The 19,147-nt window shown below is 39.6% G+C and overlaps 1 protein-coding gene across 2 annotated transcripts; it reads left to right on the top strand.

The window, feature by feature from the left end:
• Positions 1 to 1,126: 1,126 nt before the first annotated feature.
• dgkab (diacylglycerol kinase, alpha b) lies at positions 1,127 to 14,648 on the top strand. Of its 2 annotated transcripts, XM_044024715.1 has the most exons (24): positions 1,127 to 1,271; positions 2,909 to 2,992; positions 4,945 to 5,021; positions 5,509 to 5,653; positions 6,377 to 6,451; positions 6,582 to 6,631; positions 7,128 to 7,202; positions 7,368 to 7,484; positions 7,579 to 7,696; positions 7,870 to 7,958; positions 8,805 to 8,915; positions 8,991 to 9,089; positions 9,191 to 9,241; positions 10,183 to 10,256; positions 10,732 to 10,806; positions 10,894 to 10,979; positions 11,056 to 11,145; positions 11,230 to 11,390; positions 11,798 to 11,862; positions 11,955 to 12,045; positions 12,153 to 12,333; positions 12,450 to 12,570; positions 12,672 to 12,732; positions 13,005 to 14,648. In XM_044024715.1, the coding sequence occupies exons 2-24, from the start codon at positions 2,920 to 2,922 to the stop codon at positions 13,083 to 13,085; spliced, it is 2,166 nt and encodes a 721-aa protein (XP_043880650.1). In that variant the 5' UTR covers positions 1,127 to 1,271; positions 2,909 to 2,919; the 3' UTR covers positions 13,086 to 14,648. The 2 variants fall into 2 exon arrangements, with proteins under 2 accessions (XP_043880650.1, XP_043880649.1); XM_044024714.1 differs by having other exon boundaries at positions 8,805 to 9,089.
• Positions 14,649 to 19,147: the final 4,499 nt, after the last annotated feature.

Below are 19,147 nucleotides of genomic sequence, written 5' to 3'. Positions count from 1 at the left end.
AGGGAAACTTGGTCAAAGAAAAGGGAGTTTACAGCAGGATAATGGCAGAGAAAGCTATGGGGCTAGGGGAAACGATTGGTACCATGGACGGTGCGTGGTCAGTGCTGAGGGGAAAACACACGGGAGCCATAGCAGAGGAGCTGTTCACTGTCACTGTATTGCTGAAATGACCACTGAAAGTGACAAAACTAACTTCATCACAGCACTCCTATACTTGATAAATAGGCAAGCAATTGTAATAGTTATATGAAGTCTATAGAGCACAACGAGACTGTGAAAGCAGCATCATACAAAAAGACACGAGCTTCCTCTGGTGGTCCTTGGAGGAAAATCAGAAATACTGTATACAAAATTTGAAAACCCCATTGCATATCCCAGCAGTGTCTCTACTAACCTGGTAACCAAACCTGCCATCCATAATCACTGAAAGAAATTGTGCTTGGTTTATTACAGTCTTATAAGTTTATTCTGGATGGTGCATATGTAACTGACCCCTCAGGTCGTTTGTTCAGCTCTTGCGGCCAGCAGCTTGATTATTGCAAGACATTGTACACAGTTTTGTTGTCCCAATATTTCCCCGTGTCCCCAAAAGATTAGGCTGCAAGTAGCCAGTTTAAGTGTCACATTCACTCCAACATTTGTCTCCAAAACAGCGCAGCTTTACGCACACCCTTCTCCAGGTGCGCATCAATGGTGCCGTGGAGTTTCCTGTGTTCATACACCACTCATAGATGTAACTGAGAGCACTCATGGAGTTCAATTTTCACTGTCAGGCGCCCCCAATCTCACTCCCCTCACCCATGCATTATTTTAGAGGGGTGGAACACAAACTCCAGCAGCACAGCATAAATTATAAATCCCAGACCCGCCCCTCCCCGCGGGCCCCCATCTGCACGGGCCCCAATGTATCTGCTGCACCTGCTGCAACGCCTATAGTTACGCCATTGCTATCAGATGACTGTACACTGGTTAAGTTTGGGAATGCATTATGTCAATGAGTGTCTTCACCAGGATAGTCGTGAGTGTGTGTGTGTGTGTGTGTGTGTGTGAGAGAGAGAGGCGGTGCCACTAATTGTAATTACGGCTGAGCGCTCCTCCTCTTCCCACGCTTTAATCCCTTCTATCCGATAATACCGCGGCACTCGCTCATCTACTCACAAGTACCAGCTGCAGTCAGACAACACGCCAAAGTTCCGTGTGGTGCAGAAGCTCCCGGTCTGGGATCCGTTTTGATTGACTTTAACTGAAGTCCGAGTAGAGACACAGAGAAGGTAAGAGAGTGCGGGACGTTCCATCTCCTCTGTTTTACTGTAACCCTGCAGTGTTTGGCTCAACACCTGTGCTAGACCTAAACAAGAGTGAAGTCCTGCCTGTCAATCACCTGTGAAGACCTGTAATTATAATCGTGTGTGATGGATGCGTTTTAATCTTAATGGCTGATTTCTGAAGTGCTTTGCAGATTGAGTGGTTAATCTGATGGGATTTTGTGATGGTTAGGAGCTGTGATAGAATAAAGCTGGTAAATTAATATATGCATATAATAATATATAATATATCCAATTGTCCATAAGAGGCTGACTCTCTGCAAATTACCTTAGAGACTGTCATTATTATTGTGGGTAAATTGTTGATAGATTTAGTTTTGACCCTATGTTTTTAAAGGTGTGAACTTGTGAAATTATCTGCACAATAACTTTTCACACTCAGCCCAGATCAAGCCGATGCCTGTCGACACCTTGGATTTCTCGAGAAACTCGAGAAACCTGGTAAAGTTGTTGATCAGTGTATACCCACAAGGGCGTGTTTGAGGAATGGAGGCAAACCAGTTCATATGCGTCACAGACAAAACAGTGACCTGACTTATATGACAGACTGAGTCCCCGTTCTAGCTGTAATCAGGTGTGGAGTCAGATATCTTCTTTTTATGTCTCTTTTAAGGTTCAAGGTTCAAGGTTCACCTTATTGTCATTCATAATGTTAAAAACACAGAGAGGGAAAATTGTCACTTGGGACCAGCAGAGAGAAATATACAATAAATACCTAATCCATTCATAACAGTAAGCATAATAGCATAAAAACATAATAAGAGCATAATAATACCTGTGACCATCCTCTCTGTTTTATGATTAGAAATGTATTCTTTTTTGAATATAATTTAAACACACTACAGACACTGACAGCAGCAGTTAGTCAGTCATATGGAATTAAAAGAAACACATCCAAGACACAGGTACATCTGAAAAAAGTAAGAGAAGAAAGTGATAATTTGAAAAAAAACAAACAATTTAAGTCAAAATACACACACAAAAAGCGCTTTTCATGCACAAACATTCAAGGTGCTGTACTAGAAACAACTCAGAGCCAGAATTGAAAGAAATCAATGCAAAGTCAAAAAATACAGTCAAGAAATAAGAGATTAAGAAGAATAAATGTTAAAGAGTAGTAAAGAATAATACCTAAAATCAAAATAATATAATATAATACAGATTAAATGATAACAAAATATGTAAAAAGCATGGCAGCATATTACTGATCTATTAACACAGAGAATAATTGATGCTTTAGTGCATCATGGTTCACTGCCTGTTCTTTACCACCTGCAATATAAGAGAGATTCTAGCCCCATTTCATTTGATTCTCCTCCACCTTGTTAAACAAATAATTGTTCAGCTGTAACGCAGAGATGGTGTCACTGCAGAGGAGGCTTTTTGTTCTGGAACCATTTGCTTTTGGTCCATGCAGATTAAGAACAGTCTGAGTCGACAGTCGTACAGAGAGATCACCCAAAAAAAACATAACAAAGAGCCTTCGCCGTCACGCCGCCACCATCTCTTTGTGCCGTCGACCAAACCCACTCTGTACAATCTGGACAGTGTGTCCACATCGTGTCTTCTCTGTTGTCTCACAGCGGCTCAGGTCATGGCATCCTCTGACGACAGCGAAGGGTCTCTGACGCCTGTGGATTTTATCCAACTGCAGAAGTACATGGAATGTAAGTATATCTATCCATCTATCTATCTATCTATCTATCTATCTATCTATCTATCTATCTATCTATCTATCTATCTATCTATCTATCTATCTATCTATCTATCTATCTATCTATCTATCTATCCATCCATCTATCCATCTATCTAGCTATCCATCCATGTATCTATCTATCTATAATCTATCTATCTATCTATCTATCTATCTATCTATCTATCTATCTATCTATCTATCTATCTATCTATGTCTGTCCTTCCTTCCTTCCTTCCTTCCTTCCTTCCTTCCTTCCTTCCTAGTTACCTGTCTGTCTAACTAGTTACTAGTTACCTTGTTGAGTATGATTTCATGTACAGAACATGAACATTTCTCCCTTATTTCAACTCTATTGGAAAATAAATCAAGTATAAAAAGAGAGTTTGAGTGAGAGTGACTTCCATCAAAGTCTAGTACGATGATGAAGGAAAATGCACACGATTAAATAACTCATTTTCTTAATATAAACTGCCTATTCACCTGTAACTTTTACATACGAACATTTTTATCAGAGCTTACTTTTAACCAGAGTTTTAGACCAATCATTTCACTTGTGCTTGAGGATAATGTCTTCCAGTACTTTTACTTCAGTAGAATATTTCAGTAGTGCTCTTTCCACTGAGTGCTGGACATCAACATCGTTATAAAACTCAGGAGCGAGGACTTTCTTTTCATCGTTCTCCATCAGCTCAAAGGACGCCTCCTGAATGAAAGTGTGTGCTCCTGCGCTGGGGTTTGAGCTAATGCAGAATTTGATTGACCTGTTGACCACAAACACAAAGCGGAACACGACTAAAAATACACAGACTTCCTCTCAGCGGCTTTGAAAAAATGAAATAGGTCTGTAGGCTTTTAGTGTTAGTGTGTGTGTTGAATTATGTTGGATAATGGAAGGACGATAATTACACTCGCTCCTCTCTCTCTCTCTGTCTCTCTGTCTCACACACACATATTCATATAACCTTTAGGAAAAATGTCTTTCACAAGAGGGTTCATTAAACCCATCCAAAAGAAAAAACTACAGCAGGATAAAATATCAAAGTATACAAAATGAAATGAAGTGCAACAAATGTTAAATAGACAAGAGAACTTCTCTGTTAATAATAATAATAATCATCATACTTTCATTCATATACATATAAAGCACCTTTAAAAATAATAATAAATAAGAGAAACACAAATAAGAGAAACACAAAGACAGAATTCAGCAAAAGAGAAACAAAACCGAGAAGAAAATGGCATTCAAGAGTGAATAAAGGAATACAAATTAATTAATTAGAGTAGTAAAAGCATTTAAATACTGGATGAATATGAATGATATGGCCAGTGCTGTATTTGTAGTTTAGCTTATTTCCAAGCAGTGTATCATTTCCAAGGGTACACCACGTGACACGTGACATTTTCCCATTCTTTCCCATTCAGTCTAGTATTTCTAGTGTCTACAACTTTTCTTTTTATTGTTACACAAAAAGTAAACTATAACTATTGGAAGTGTTTTAAACTTTTCACTAATGTTAAATTATATACACTGATGTCTTGAAGTTTAACACATTGTTGGAAAATTTGGAAAAAATTGAGTGTTTAATGATTTATACGGATAAGGGCACTTTTCTTCACTTCACACACTGAATAACGTATAAAAGGATGACATCATCATCGAGTCTGTAAAAATGGGTGCCAACACGTGATTTAAAAGATTCTTCTGAATTTGCATGCATGCGCTTTCTCCTCAGGAAGGTCATTTCAAAGTCAAAGGGCCTTGAAATCAAAAGTTCTTTCATCTTTAGATTAATATTTGGGAGATTTTTCTCTGTCATGTCATGTTCAGATCAGTCCGTTAGCATGTACTGCATTCGTGTCATGACACGTGTGGAAATGGGAGTGAATCTTATTATATGTCACGTCCTCTGATTTTATTTGTAGACAGCAGTTTGAGGGTGAAAGATGTGATTAAGGAGTTTCAGCCCGGAGGTCGTCACGCCCAGCACAGCTTTGGAGAGGTCAGCCAATGTGTCACAGTGTATTCTTTCCTCTTTTCTGCACATTCACATACACGCGGAGAGATTTTTTATTGCAATTTCCTGATTTTTCATGGAAAACATGACTATCATTTCATTACTTACGCAATCATGGAAACTTTTTCGAACTTTGTTTTAAATTGTTCTCTTGACTGCAGACAAAGTTCGCTCTTTAAATAAAGGTCAGTGGTCGCTCTGCACAGCAGCCAGTTTGACACGATTTAGCAGGAGAAGCACAGGTGTTGCTGATCACATTAATAAAGATGTTCAATGTTGGTGAGTCAGGACAGTTTCACAGTAAACCAGCATGTAGCCTGGAACTGAAGATGCTAAATGGAACATAGCCATCATATTATACCTGTGACTTTAGTAAAGGTCAATAACATCACCCAGATATTATTTTCCTGGTAAATAGAGAATTGTTTTTGTCTCTGTGTCTCCTCTAACAACTGCTCTGATTTCTCATCAGGGTGTTGATGCTGCGGGTTTCCGTCTCTTTCTGAAGACCTACCTGGAGGGGGATGATTTTTCTGACGATTTCTGCCGACGTCTTTTCCACTATTTTCAACATGTAGAGCAGGAAGGAAACACAAAGAGCACGCTGCCCAAAAAAGGTAAAGTATTTGTGTAAGCGTGTAAGCATGTATGCAGTATGCAAACTTGGAAAAGTCATGCGCAACTCAGATCTTGATTGGACTTCAGTGCATTAAATGATGAAAAAAATGCTACAAAAAGTCCGTCACTTTTTTCTATAAATTATTCTATCTTTAGCACGTTTTACTCATGATTCATTCAAATCTAATATCATATTGATTTGGAACACAAAATAGCTCATTTGCACAACTCATTGTTGTTTATTTGGTTTGTTTATCTGCTACACTTGACACTTTATTATAATATTTTTACACTGTCTCTATTTTCTGGAACATTTTATATTTTATTTCACTCATGTCTCACATGTCTGTCTATCTATGATGGGTAAAAAAGATGATTCTTTCAGGCATCTATGAACTATGAACCAGTCATGAATCCAGTCATTCTTTCATTCATTCATTCATTCATTCCAATGTCCAGTCATGCACATTTTGCACTCTGGTTCAATCACATGATTTTACGTGTTACGTGTCCTTTGTATGTTATTATTATGTTATGTTATATATTATGTTATTATTATTATTATGTTATTATTTTCTGTAGAAATGATTTTAATCACTTTAATAAGCACAGCTTTAGCGATTAGTGTGCCATCTTTTAAATTGCTATATGGCAGCAACATCAGGACCTGAAATCATGCTTTTTTAGACTTCAGTGATGCCAAAACGTGTCTCTGATTTCAGGAAGGGTGTTTCTCCGCGATGTCTCCTGTTACTTCTCAGTGCTGGAGGAAGGACAACCTCGAGAGAAGCTTGAGTGTTAGTTTTCAACACCTCTTGATTGAACATTTTTTTTGGGTGTTTATTGACATGTATTTATTTTGCATTTACTTATGAAGTAAAGAAACAATCGTCGCATTACTGATTTAATGTCTGTTTGTGTTTCTAGTTACTTTCAAACTTTACGACAAAGACATGAATGGAGTCTTGGACAGTTCTGTAAGTCAACGAGTGAACTGTTAAACATTCACAAACTATATTGCATGGTTTAATTTTCCCTTACTATGTTAGTTTCAGTGAGAATATTAATTAGAATCCCTGCCTAAAATCTACATCTCAGCTGGACCTGGACTCTTTAACTACTACTGAAAACCTCCAAGTTAAAGCACTAGAGTCTCAAAAAGTAATACTGTTATTCTGCCTCTTTCTGCACTGAGAATTTTATTTGCAAACTGAAATAATAAAATGTGATGGAGCAGTACTAAGTTCTTCCGATGGTGACAGGAGTTTAATACATTTAACCTCACAGTCCTGCTGCACATATGAAAGCCCTTATGTAACCACAACAGCTCTCAACATCCTGTACTTAATAAATGAGGAATAATTAACCAAGAGCTCTGAAATGTGCAGTTTTAGTCAGCAGATACATTGATAGACTTGTTTAAAAAAAGTTTGATGACCTGACTGTGAATGCAAACTGTGTTGTCTCCATCAGGAAGTGGACCGTATAATCACCCAGATGATGCGAGCTGCCAATTACCTTGGCTGGGACGTGACGGAGCTCAGACCAGTATGTAAACACCTTTTGTTCTCTTTATTTATTCAGTGCATCATTATTGGTCCCAGAGAATGTTTTAAATGTGCTTTGCAAAAGGTAGAGAGTTGCAGAGACGTTCAATAAAGTCATCACCGATGATTAATACTCAGTAATAATGTGGTTGTTGCTGCTGTGCAGGTGCTGAAAGACATGATGACAGCGATCGATGCAGACAGCAGCGGGACAGTCACACTGGAGGAATGGGTGAAGGGAGGCATGAACAATGTGCCTCTACTGGTTCTGCTCGGACTGAAGGTGAAGAACAAACATTTCTACTGACTACAAACAACATTGTACAGTCTCATTAAAACTTGTAGCTGACATTTTCCATGTCCCTTTCTTCACCCAGGTGCCAGAGAAGGATGGGCAGCACATCTGGAGGATGAAGGACTTTAAAAAGCCGACTTACTGCGGCGTGTGTCAGAACATGCTGCTCGGCCTCAGAAAGCAGGGCCTCAGCTGCACCTGTAAGAGCTCACCGCTGCCACCAGGGGGCAGACATGCACCTCATACGTTGTGAACAAAAATGTCAATCAATTCCTGCCTCTGCAGTTTCACAGAAATATGAATCATTGTGACTGCAGAACAGAGGAAACTGTGTCTCGGCGTCTGTGACATGTTTCCACTTTTCTACCCACAGGTTGCAAGTACACTGTGCACAGTCAGTGTGCCAACAAGAACCCTGAGCCCTGTGCCAGTACCTTTGTCAAGTCAAAGAAGAGCATTGGTGTAAGAACACTACAATACATTCTCACTTCCGCTTCCTTCTGTCGCGCTGACCTTTTCAGTTCAAAGCTCAATTTTTCTATTCAATGTTGTTAGGAGGAGCACGTCAACGTCAGGTTTTTATTCCCCACCAGAAACCAAATGGCAGTGACGGTGAACACATTAACAACAAAGAGCATTAGGGTACATTAGTCAGTAATAAGTGCAACCCATCAGTGCATTTTTTTAAGTGCGGATTAAAGCGGGCACACTCTGCACTGTACATCCGCTTTGCACAATCATGGAAAAGGATTTGGTTGTTCCTCTGTCACAGCCACAGCTCACTCATTCACAACATCTTTAATGCATCACAACGGTGAGCTGTTCTACATGTTTGCAAACATGCTTCATAATTATAGATATGCTGTTTATCTTTCTTTTTTTGTGCAGGTCTATATTCTATAGCTAAATAGTATTGTATAATTCCGTTTTTGCTTCTCCCTGCACTGTAACCTTTATCTTTTTGTATATTTATATATATGTATTTATGCAAAAACAACAAAATGAATATTTGATTCGATGAGGCCAAAGTTCAGATTTATCCAAATAGTCATAAATCTGCAGCTGTCTGTCACCTCAGCAGCTGCTCAGGCGCAAGTTGCGGTCGGTGCAGATTCTTTTAAAACCACTAGTGATGTCATTTTTCCTGCAGTCATTTGGGGCTGGGCCGTTTCAACGTCAACATTGTTCTCTCAGATGTGTTTGATTAGCATCTCAAGACCTGTCGAGACATTCCACAGATATGTGAAAACAACACTGGGTATGTCAGACAGTGGTAACACATGTGTCCTCTGCTCCTGTGCGTCTCAGGTAAAAGCTCACGACTGGATCAGAGCTGACTGTAAATCTTCCAAGTGTCAGATCTGCCATAAGAAGATCAAAAATCTAGCAGGGAGGCGTTGTGTGTGGTGCGAGGAGGTGGTAAGCGTCGTGTATGTGGTTGTATATGCAGACATACACTTACTGTATATCTACAGGTTTTTTTTTGTTTTTAAGCGCCATGATGAGTGTCTTCTCTCTGGCTCACCATCCTGTGACTGTGGGCCTCTGAAAGATCATATTCTGCCTCCATGGGCCATATATTCCGTCTCAAAGGTAAAAAAAAAGAACATCAACCCCATCACTTTGCTTTAAATTAGCATTTTTATGAGTCTTGTAATTGTATTTATTGGTTGATTATCCTCGCTTTCCTTCAGGAGGAGGACACCAGCCTGTTAAATGTGACTCCTGACGGCCAAGTCCTGCAGGTCTGCCTCTGGCAAAGACTTCTTACATGCACTGATTTCTTTCCCACCTGTTCACCCATGTGTTTTCTCTGCAAAGTCTCATTCAAGTTGTCTGCTCAAATTACCATCAGCACACGCACACTGCTTAAGGGAGAAGCTCTTATTTTAGTGATTTGTCATATAATGCGTCATGCTCAAAAAGACTCTATACTGGTGTCTTTGTAGTCTATTTGCTTTGCTTCGTTCTTGGACAAATGCGACTGCAATGGTTCTGTCTGCATCTGCACAGACAAGCCCTTTCATTCAACGCTTCAGATTAAAGAGGACATATTTTTAGGATCAGATTCTCGCTGAGAGGTGGTTGTGTGCCGCGTGTGCTGCTTGCCTCTTGACAAAGATCAGTTTGTGTTATTTTAATTATGAAGGTTGACCAAAATCTCTCGCCACACTTTACTACCCTCCATGTGCTCAGTATGTAACAAACACATGTCGGATTGTTGTTCGTTTCTTTACATGAGTACATTTCTATATATTTACTGTTAAAATATTTCAGTTTGATGTTTTTTTTTTTCAAATATTAAAACATCTGCTATAATAATTACAAGAGAATAGAGCAGTCCTTCCCAGAGTCTGAATTCAACGGTCACTTGAGTTTTTGGGATCACCAAATTAATTTGCCTATTTTTTTTTCTTTTGCTTAACTTTGATACCATATGTATATGCTTTTAAATAACCTGCATATACAGTAATTAAGTTCATTAACCAAACATACAGTGTATTTTGGAAATTACAGGTTTGCTCTGGACATGATTTACGTTAGGTAGACAGAGTTAGTGTGGTCAATGTATGTATAAACAGAAGACCTACATTGATTTGAATGGAAGTATATGTCTAAGTATCTACACACTCAAATGTAACATTTAAGGTGATTAGTTGGAAATATCTGTGTGTTTGTTTTTCAGATAGCCCCAGTTCCTAATGCTCATCCTCTGTTGGTGTTTGTAAACCCGAAGAGTGGAGGAAAGCAGGGCGAAAAGTAAGACAGAAGTATTGATATGGGTAAAGATCTTATTCAGATCACTAAGGCAATTTAACATCAGTATAACATCTTTTCATACAATATGTTAACAATATACACACTCTCTGGCTATCATAGATATCATTATGTACTGTTGAAGATGGATGCTATGTTGTCAATGTTGTTGTTTTTTTAAACTAGTTACCCTAGTTAATGTTACCCTATACACTAGTTAATGTAAAATGTGAAATACATCTCAAAACATACATTGTAATTTTGACTGATTGAGTATCTGTATTAGAAAAAAACAACTTTGTAGTTTCAGCATTTTACATATTCTCTATGTTTCAAATAATTTGGAAAATGGCTGCCTGAGGCCCTTCTGCAATACCTCTAAGGTCCACCACTGGACCATGGCCCCCTCTTTGGAAAACGCTGGACTTAAAACATTATATGTTCCCTTGACTTTTCCTCCTGTCTGTGTTTTCTGCAGAGTGCTTAGGAAATTTCAGTACATGTTGAATCCGCGCCAAGTGTACAACTTGTCAAATGGAGGACCTGGACCAGGGTACAGTGCACTTTCACTGCAGTGGGAATCACATTTTTATTTTATTTGTTGTCTTTTATTCACATTAACATTGCCTTTGTATTTTAGGCTGCAACTCCTCCGCAACCTGCGTGATTACAGGATCTTGGTGTGTGGAGGAGACGGCACGGTTGGCTGGCTCCTTGATGCTATAGGTACCACAGGTCCTTCTGAGTTTCAAACGGAGCTAACTGTTAGGCTAAAGGCTAAATGATACCAGTGTGATTTCAGACAAAGTGGACCTGCAGGTGCCTCCCGCAGTAGCTGTCCTGCCTCTGGGTACTGGGAATGACATGGCTCGCTGTCTTCGCTGGGGAGGAGGTAAAACCACAAAGTCGTTACCTTCATGTACCTGCACTGGCTTTGGTGCCATTCTCACTCTGCTTCATTTCTACTTCATTTAAGGCTACGAGGGCTCAGATCTGAGAGAGATCCTGAAGGAGATTGAAGCCAGTAAGATTATTCCACTGGATCGCTGGAGCATCCAGGTGATACCAGACGACCCTCAGGAGGCAGGAGACCCTGTACCATACAAGATCATCAACAACTACTTCTCTATTGGAGTGGTGAGTCAGTGCAGGGAGACTGGGGGCTGTTTCCACTCCAACCTACTGGCTGTTAGTGGAAATCCAGTGAGGAAGATCAGGGCTGGTTTTCCAGTGAGGAAGAGGAAACAACTGTTTGGAACACAGAGCCATGTAATTGTACCGGCTTTTTTTCCGAATGCCCAGAATTGCAAAACACAGAAGCATGTGAAATGGATGCTCTCCTCCTTCTTCTTTGTCTGTTAGGGCTACTGTAGAAACATGGCTGCGAGAAGCAAGGCCTTTGCCTAAGTACCTATAAAAGGCTTATTCTAAGGCTATGAAAAGCATTTTAAAAATACACTTATACAAACACATAATGGGTAGTATATTCAATTTGTTACACTAAATCCTCCTAAACATCATTTTATTTGTGTCCATGTGCTCAGGATGCCTCAATTGCTCATCGTTTCCACTCCATGAGAGAGAAACACCCCCAGAGATTCAATAGCAGGTGACTGTTTATAGTAATGTACAGTAACAACAACAGTAACAGAGATTAATTTGGTGATGGTGAACTTCTTGTTGTCCTCTCTTGTTTCTAAGAATGAAGAACAAACTTCGCTATTTTGAGTTTGCCACTTCTGAGACCATTTCTGCCTCCTGCAAAAGGCTGAAGGAGTGTCTCATGATTGAGGTGAACATTTATGTTTCTGCTCTGCTGGTAGTGTTTCTTTTGTTTTTGAGTCTTGCTTCAGAACAGTCGCGTTTAAACAATTCATTCTGGTACTGTGCCTCCGCCAGTGCTGTGGGAAAGCTCTGGACTTTGGCAACACAGCTCTGGAAGGAATAGCTGTCCTCAACATACCCAGCATGCACGGAGGATCCAACCTCTGGGGCGAGTCTAAGAAGCCTGAGGGTGCGCCAGAGGTAGAGCCCAGTGAGGTTATCACTGATCCTGAACTTCTTAAGTTAGTCTCACAAGGTGAGGCTTGGCTGTATTCTTCTAAATCACTTTATTTATTTGTCATGCAGATTAGTACTAGTTTAAATGTTCTCCTCTTCCTCCTCCTTCTCTGTGCTTGTTTCATCACTCTTCAGACATGAGTGATAAGCGTTTGGAGGTGGTGGGGCTGGAAGGAGCCATAGAGATGGGACAAATCTACACTGGACTGAAGAGTGCTGGACATAGACTGGCCCAGACCTCTCAAATCACCATCAGGTTGTGTATTTTTTTTCTTAAAAATGGATAAGAAAAAAGACCACTCAGGTGTTTCTGTTTTTGTTGATTATTAGCTCACTCTCACTCCTTCCTGTGTGCAGGACAATCAAAGCCCTGCCTATGCAGATTGATGGGGAACCGTGGATGCAGCCTCCCTGTACTGTGAGTGTTATAAATGCATTACTGTAATTACATGCATCTGTAATTAAACTTAAGGTCCAGCGTGTAAGAATTAGTGAAATCTAATGGTGAAACTCCTCTGCTCAACCGTCCCTATCTCAAGTGTATCATGGAACTACAATGCCAACAAATCCTTCCAAATATTACACACTGGACCTCTGTTCGTACATTTCTTTAGGCACAAATGAGAACCTGCAATGTTTCTGTGTGCAGCTCACCATTGGCTTCATATGATGTGTTTTGATTTATTATAGATCTACATAACTCACAAGAACCAAGCCAACATGCTCATGGCTGCAGCAACCAAACCATCGTCCTTCTTTCACCACAAGTAGAGAAACCATTTCGCTGCGGCATCCAATCAGCAGACATGTCATTTTTCTATATGAATTAAAATAAACTCTGTTTATATAGCACTGCTTTACAATGGATGGAACATTATGAAAACTATTAAAACAATTAAAATAAGCTGAAACAAACACAATAACGTAAAGTAATGATAAAACACTGTAATAAATATAATTATCATGAGAATGCCACTCGTCTTATAAGACGATCAAACTTATAAAAGGACATTTATAAAAACATTTTTGAATGATTTAAAATACTTTTTAGACTTTAAGAGGCTGCATTAAAAGAGGAAGGATGCAGGATGAGTGTTGTATGGGGATGGCTACTGCTAAGCATGTAGTTATGTGTTTTTTTATTATTAATTATTCATGTGTTTGTGTCTGTGATGTCATTCTGAATGCATCCATCTGTTTTGTGTCTGTACATAAAATAACAACAGAGTTTATATGGATACAGTGAACTACAATATATGGACTAGGAATATAAACTTTTTTTACGTTGCAATAGCTTTGTCTTGCTTTTCTTGTGACTTTTCATCTGTACTTCCTAATGCAGCTTGTGATGAGTGTTTTGATTTGCTGTGCTACAAAGTGTGTTCATCTGAGCCAAGCTTTCTGTGCTTGTGCTGGCTTAACCAAACCTAAAGCCTCAGTGAGAGATAACGAGTATCATGACGGGGGTCGTGGATGACTCAATAAGTTCACGTACGCACAAACATATTCTGTCAGATGAGAATCGATTAAAGAGAATCACTTTGAATCATCCTGAAACATTTCCTACAATTCTGGCACGTTAAGAGTGAAACCATGTCTGAAGAAGCTGATTTGCGAGTGTGTGATGCTTTTTCTTTGTTAAATTTCAAGCTGAAACACTGAACATAACCAGTTCCAAACCAGGTTATATCTGGCTCTAGACTCATCATATCAGAAAACTTTTACTGTCGCTGTTGATCCATCTGAAAGAAAAATATATTTATTTATGTGTGCATGTTTGTATTTATTCCTCTCTGATTTTCATTGTTTATAAAAAGGGTGCAGATGAAACAATGTAACAATGTTTGTCATGTGGGTCAGGGAACTACGTGCCCTACGTGAAGTCTTTGGTGTCGTGAGACTTTGTGATGTCATTCTTCATTTGCAAAATGCACACTGTGGCTGGTTTGTACCTATGGGCTGCTGCTGAAACATGGCGGTGCAAGATGTAAAGCTTGCTTTAATTACATATAAAAGGCTTGTAATGCTACAAAAAACCCTTTTATTTTAAAGCAGTTATACACTTATACAAACATACTTATTGGTGTATTCACATTGTCTGTATAAACCCTCCTAAATGTTACACACTGAACCTCTAACTGCAACCTGAAAGTGCTTGCGCTCCTACATTTACTTTGTGTTACCTTCTTAAAACCTTAAAGTTGTATTGGACATCAATAATAATAACATCCCCAGTATTGATTTCCTGTAACATCACTGACAAATTGGATTATCATCTCTTTAACTGATTACTGAATACAATAAAATGATGCCAAAAAATGTGTGGGAAGAAAACCAAAGTCTCTCCTGTATTATTTTAGCGCTTCATCATACATCACATTGACAACATGCAGTTAATTAAATTATCCTCACACTGATTATCTCGTGTATGGGCAGATAAAGGAAATGCTTATTTAACAAATTGCCCTGCCACATTTCTTCATCTACAAAGAGATTTATGCACTGGACTGAAGGTAAAGACAGTGATCTTGTTTTCATCATAGTCTTATCATAGAAAAACAGCAGGTTACACTGCTGCTTTCAGTTACTTTGCAATTTCGTTTTTTGTTTTTAATAAAGCAGTATGTACTGTTTTAATATAAAGTGTTAGTGGTATTCAATATAATTTGGTATATGCAGGCCGACACTGGATCCATGTGGGAGGCAGAGCAGGAGGACTCATCTCGAGGCAGTTAATCAGCAACAAAGGTTTTGTTCAGAGTAAAAGGCATGTGATTGCGTGTGTGTGTGTGTCACAAGGAAGCTGGTGGAAAGATAAAAGGGAGCCACACATGAAAATCAAAATGTAAATGTGGACGTGGACTAGAGAGTGGTTCTACCTATGTGAATGAAAGCTACCTAACGCCCTCTAAGCATCATTTTCATGGAGCAGCTGGTAAGGTCTGATTTTAAAACTGTAGTTGGCAGGACTGCCGGGAGAGATAGTTGATTGATGAGGTTATTAAAGGTGACAAATGTAAAATATGAACAACAGTGACCTTTAGAGTTTAAAATGGTAACTGCAATCCCAATTCCAAACATTGGAGAATGTGGGTCCACTTGCCACTCACATTATCAAGTTTCCAAAACATTGCGCTGCCCTTACTGTATACCCAGAGGTAGTTGTTTAACGCACATACACAGATATAAAACTCTATTACAGTCTGTTTTATTCTATAAACATTGAACCTACTTGGTTCATTTTCTCTCATGTCAGAGATTATCTCCTAAAGCAGCAGCCGAGTCACAAGATTGGAGACGACAAGGCAACAATAACGGACTGTAAAAGCACTATGTATGTTAAATATTCACTTAAAGGGAACTTGGCCAGTAAAGGGTTGTTGGTTTAAGTCCCTGCCAGGTCAAGTGCTTCCCTGAGGAAGGTACTCGATCCCCCATTGGTCATTGCTAATTGGACACTCTAAATTGACCACATCCAGTGCACTCTTAGCATCAGGAAGGGTATCCGACATAAAATCAATGCTAAATCAAATATGCGGTACATCCTCTGTGGCAACCCCTACAGAGAGAGAGGCCAAAATAATTATCATCAAATATCCACTCATAACGTTTGTGTGAGGAGGGAAAGACAGAGCAGTAGCTAAGCTTAGTTGTACATTTTGGTTTTGTGTCCTTTTCTGGGAGAACAACCAGCACATCTTACACCTGACCAGGGTGTATCTCACCTTTCACCTGTGACAGCAGGGATTGACACCGGCAGCCTCACATGTCAAGTCAAGTCAAGTCAACTTTGTTTCTAGAGCATATTTATGAACAACCAAGGTTGACCAAAGTGCTTTACAGAGTAAAAGGCACAGCAACATACTGTAGCTGTGCCTTTTGTTGACTATTCTTATCATGAAGTGAAGGCCAAAGAGAAGAGGTGAGTCTTTAAAAGCGATTTAAAATGTTCAATGGTGGGGGCAGATTTAATTTCCATGGGTGAATGGTTCCAAAGTTTGGCCACAGCTACAGAAAAGGCCAGATTGCCCGGGTTTTCAGTCAGGATTTTGGCAAATCTGAAGTCAACCTGTTATTAGACCTCAGAGCTTGGCATGGGGTGTGAAGAAGAAGCTCAGAGAGGTAAGATGGTGCCAAACCATCAAGAGCTTTAAAAGCCAACGATACATTTTTATAATCACTTTTAAAACAAATAGGAAGCCCGTGGAGAGATCACAACACAGGTGTGATGTGGTCTCTTTTATTTTTTCCTGTCAAAAGGTGAGCAGCAATGTTCTGGACTATAGCTGGAGTCAGATGACTGATCTAAGCCAACGTGCATATCTTACATAACAACTTTAAAATACTCCACTTAAGTCCGTTTGTTTTCTCTTGTACTCTCTTGTACGCTCAAACCTCTGTCATTATCTGTGGTTAATTCTGGTCTGACTGATCCATCTCGTCAGCTGCTTCAGAGAAAATCTCAACCATTGCATACCCTGAATGATCCTTCTCACTTTCTTCACACTTAAAAAAGAAACAAAGTCACAGCCAAAGATCCCCCTGGAGAAGGCTCAAGTGTTTGTGTACGTCGTTGTCCTGGTTGGTGTGACATAATGGGTATAAGGTGATGTTGAAACTGACGACGACGACGACTTTGGAAGTCTGCGGCTGTGGCTGTGGCTTGCATAGTGCAACATGCTTGATGATGGCATTACTGTGTGACATGGTCTGAGGTTCCCCATTACATGAAATGAAACTGTTCCTAATTGTCATATGTAGGAGGTCAGAATAAAGATCCTCCTTCCAACAGAGGATTGTATGAAGTCTATCTGAACTTGAAAACGATGACCTCTAATGATACTCATCTGTTATCATGTAAAAAATTTTTTTTTAAAAATTGCATCAATTTGACATGCTTCAATCAAAAATCCATACAGTCATGTCTTCTAATAATCATAATATAAAATAATAGTCATATAATCAGGGCTGCAAGCAGCACTGAATGAGCTCTCACCCCGTTTCTGAACATTTGTGTGAGAATAAGGAAAATGGCATTAACTCCTGTGTGTGTGTGTATGTATATATATATACATGTAGGTAAGTATATGAAGTAATGCATGGTGCCTACAGTGAAACATGGTGGTGGGAGTGTCTTTATGTGGGGCTGCATGAGTGCTGCAGGTGTCGGGGAGCTGCATTTCATTGATGGTATCATGAATTCACAGATGTACAGCTCTACGTTAAAAGAGAAGATGCCACCATCACCCAGTGCCCTTGGTCAACGTGCACTTTTCCAACATGACAACAACCCAAAACACACATCTAATGCCACTGTTGCATTTCTGACGAAGAACAGAGGGAAAGTGATTCAGTGTGTCTCCTGATCTGAACCCAATCAAACACCTATTGGGAAAACTGAAGAGACAAATTGAGCGTCTCTCTCCATCCAGCATCCAGGCTCTAAAATAGGTTGTTCTTGAAGAATGGAAAAATTATGTCGCCAACTTGTTCATTCCATGCCTACAAGACTCAGAAGGAGGTAGTAGTTGTTGTTGTGGGTGTACTCATTTTTGCATCAGCTCATTTGGGGTAACTGTGGTGATTATTCTATTATTTTATAGTTATTTTATCAACCTTACTTTCATGTTATGAGTTAGGCAAAGGTTATATAATAGTTGTGTTCTGTAACCTTCAATTGTTTATTGAGATAGTGATCAAAATATTACTTTCAAAAGGTATGTAGTCACTTGTAGCACTGTTCATATATATACTGTAGGTATATATATATATATATATATATATACATATATTTATATATATACTGTATATATACATGTATGTATATAAAAAGTCAGTAAAAAACAGCTACAACTACAAATGAACTTCCAAATCTCCTCCAGTATCCAGGCTTGGGACCGGCAAAGTGACCCAAAAGAAAGTTTTTATTTATTGCGTTTTTTTTATTGCAGTAATTTGAGACAGGGGAGGGTTAGGGGACAGGGTCTCCAATAACACCAGAAAAAGACACTAGATTGTCACTAGTCCCTTTTTGAAAAGAAAAAAAAAATTGCCAGAGGGGTCTTAATACTCACTAAATACGGTAGCGGGAGCTATTCATCTTTCAACTTGAAGGTTATGGGCGGTGGTGCCCCCACCCGAATCAAATTCAGCTTAGGGCCCCATAAAGGCTTGGGCCACCACTGATGTGGACCTTTCTGTTTACTTCATTACTGTCACTAGTTATTTAGGTATAGATTGCATCCATCTGTCATCTCTGTTTAAGTGACTAGTGACAGACAGTACTTCAGGGCCCAATTAGATATCAGCTGGAGCCAGAGCTCCCCGTTTTTTTCTTATACATAAATTCATTTAGAAATTCACCCCCTCACGTTTAAAAACAAAAAACAAAAACTAACAAAACATTGGCTGCTTCATCCTGGTTGTTGAAGCCTATAATACAAACAAAGGTAAACCTCTATACCGCAGGTGTTTCCTGGACTTTCCTGTGATAACACACGCGTGTCAACTGTAACATTTCCAGTCTGAAAACGTCTGCACCTCCAAACGCGGGCTATTCTTAGCGCTTTTCATCCAGTAATAGACCCACGTGAGCGCCGCCGCTGTCGTTTTCAGTTTATATTTAGAACGCACGCTCCCCCGGCTCTTGCGTCAATGGAATCCCGGGCGTGCGTCACACGGAACGACGTCGGTTCGGCGAGCGGCGCTGATTGGCCCGCGCCCCGGAAAGTTCCACCGCCCTGTTTACCATCTATGGGCACGGACCCGCCTTTTTGTCGACGCAGCCAAAATAAAACAAGAGTGTATGGAGTCTTCAGCGTCGCTCTGACCCA

Source organism: Solea senegalensis, linkage group LG4, assembly GCF_019176455.1.
Source record: "Solea senegalensis isolate Sse05_10M linkage group LG4, IFAPA_SoseM_1, whole genome shotgun sequence".
Lineage (NCBI taxonomy): Eukaryota > Metazoa > Chordata > Actinopteri > Pleuronectiformes > Soleidae > Solea > Solea senegalensis.
This window is presented reverse-complemented; position numbering and strand designations above follow the sequence as displayed.

Bases quoted from the DNA above. Each gene is read 5' to 3' on its own strand.
- dgkab (XM_044024714.1), top strand. From the start codon at position 2,920: ATGGCATCCTCTGACGACAGCGAAGGGTCTCTGACGCCTGTGGATTTT. The intron at 7,697-7,869 runs GTAAGAGCTCAC...TTCTACCCACAG, and splicing joins GCAGGGCCTCAGCTGCACCT to GTTGCAAGTACACTGTGCAC. The intron at 10,807-10,893 runs GTACAGTGCACT...TTTGTATTTTAG, and splicing joins AATGGAGGACCTGGACCAGG to GCTGCAACTCCTCCGCAACC.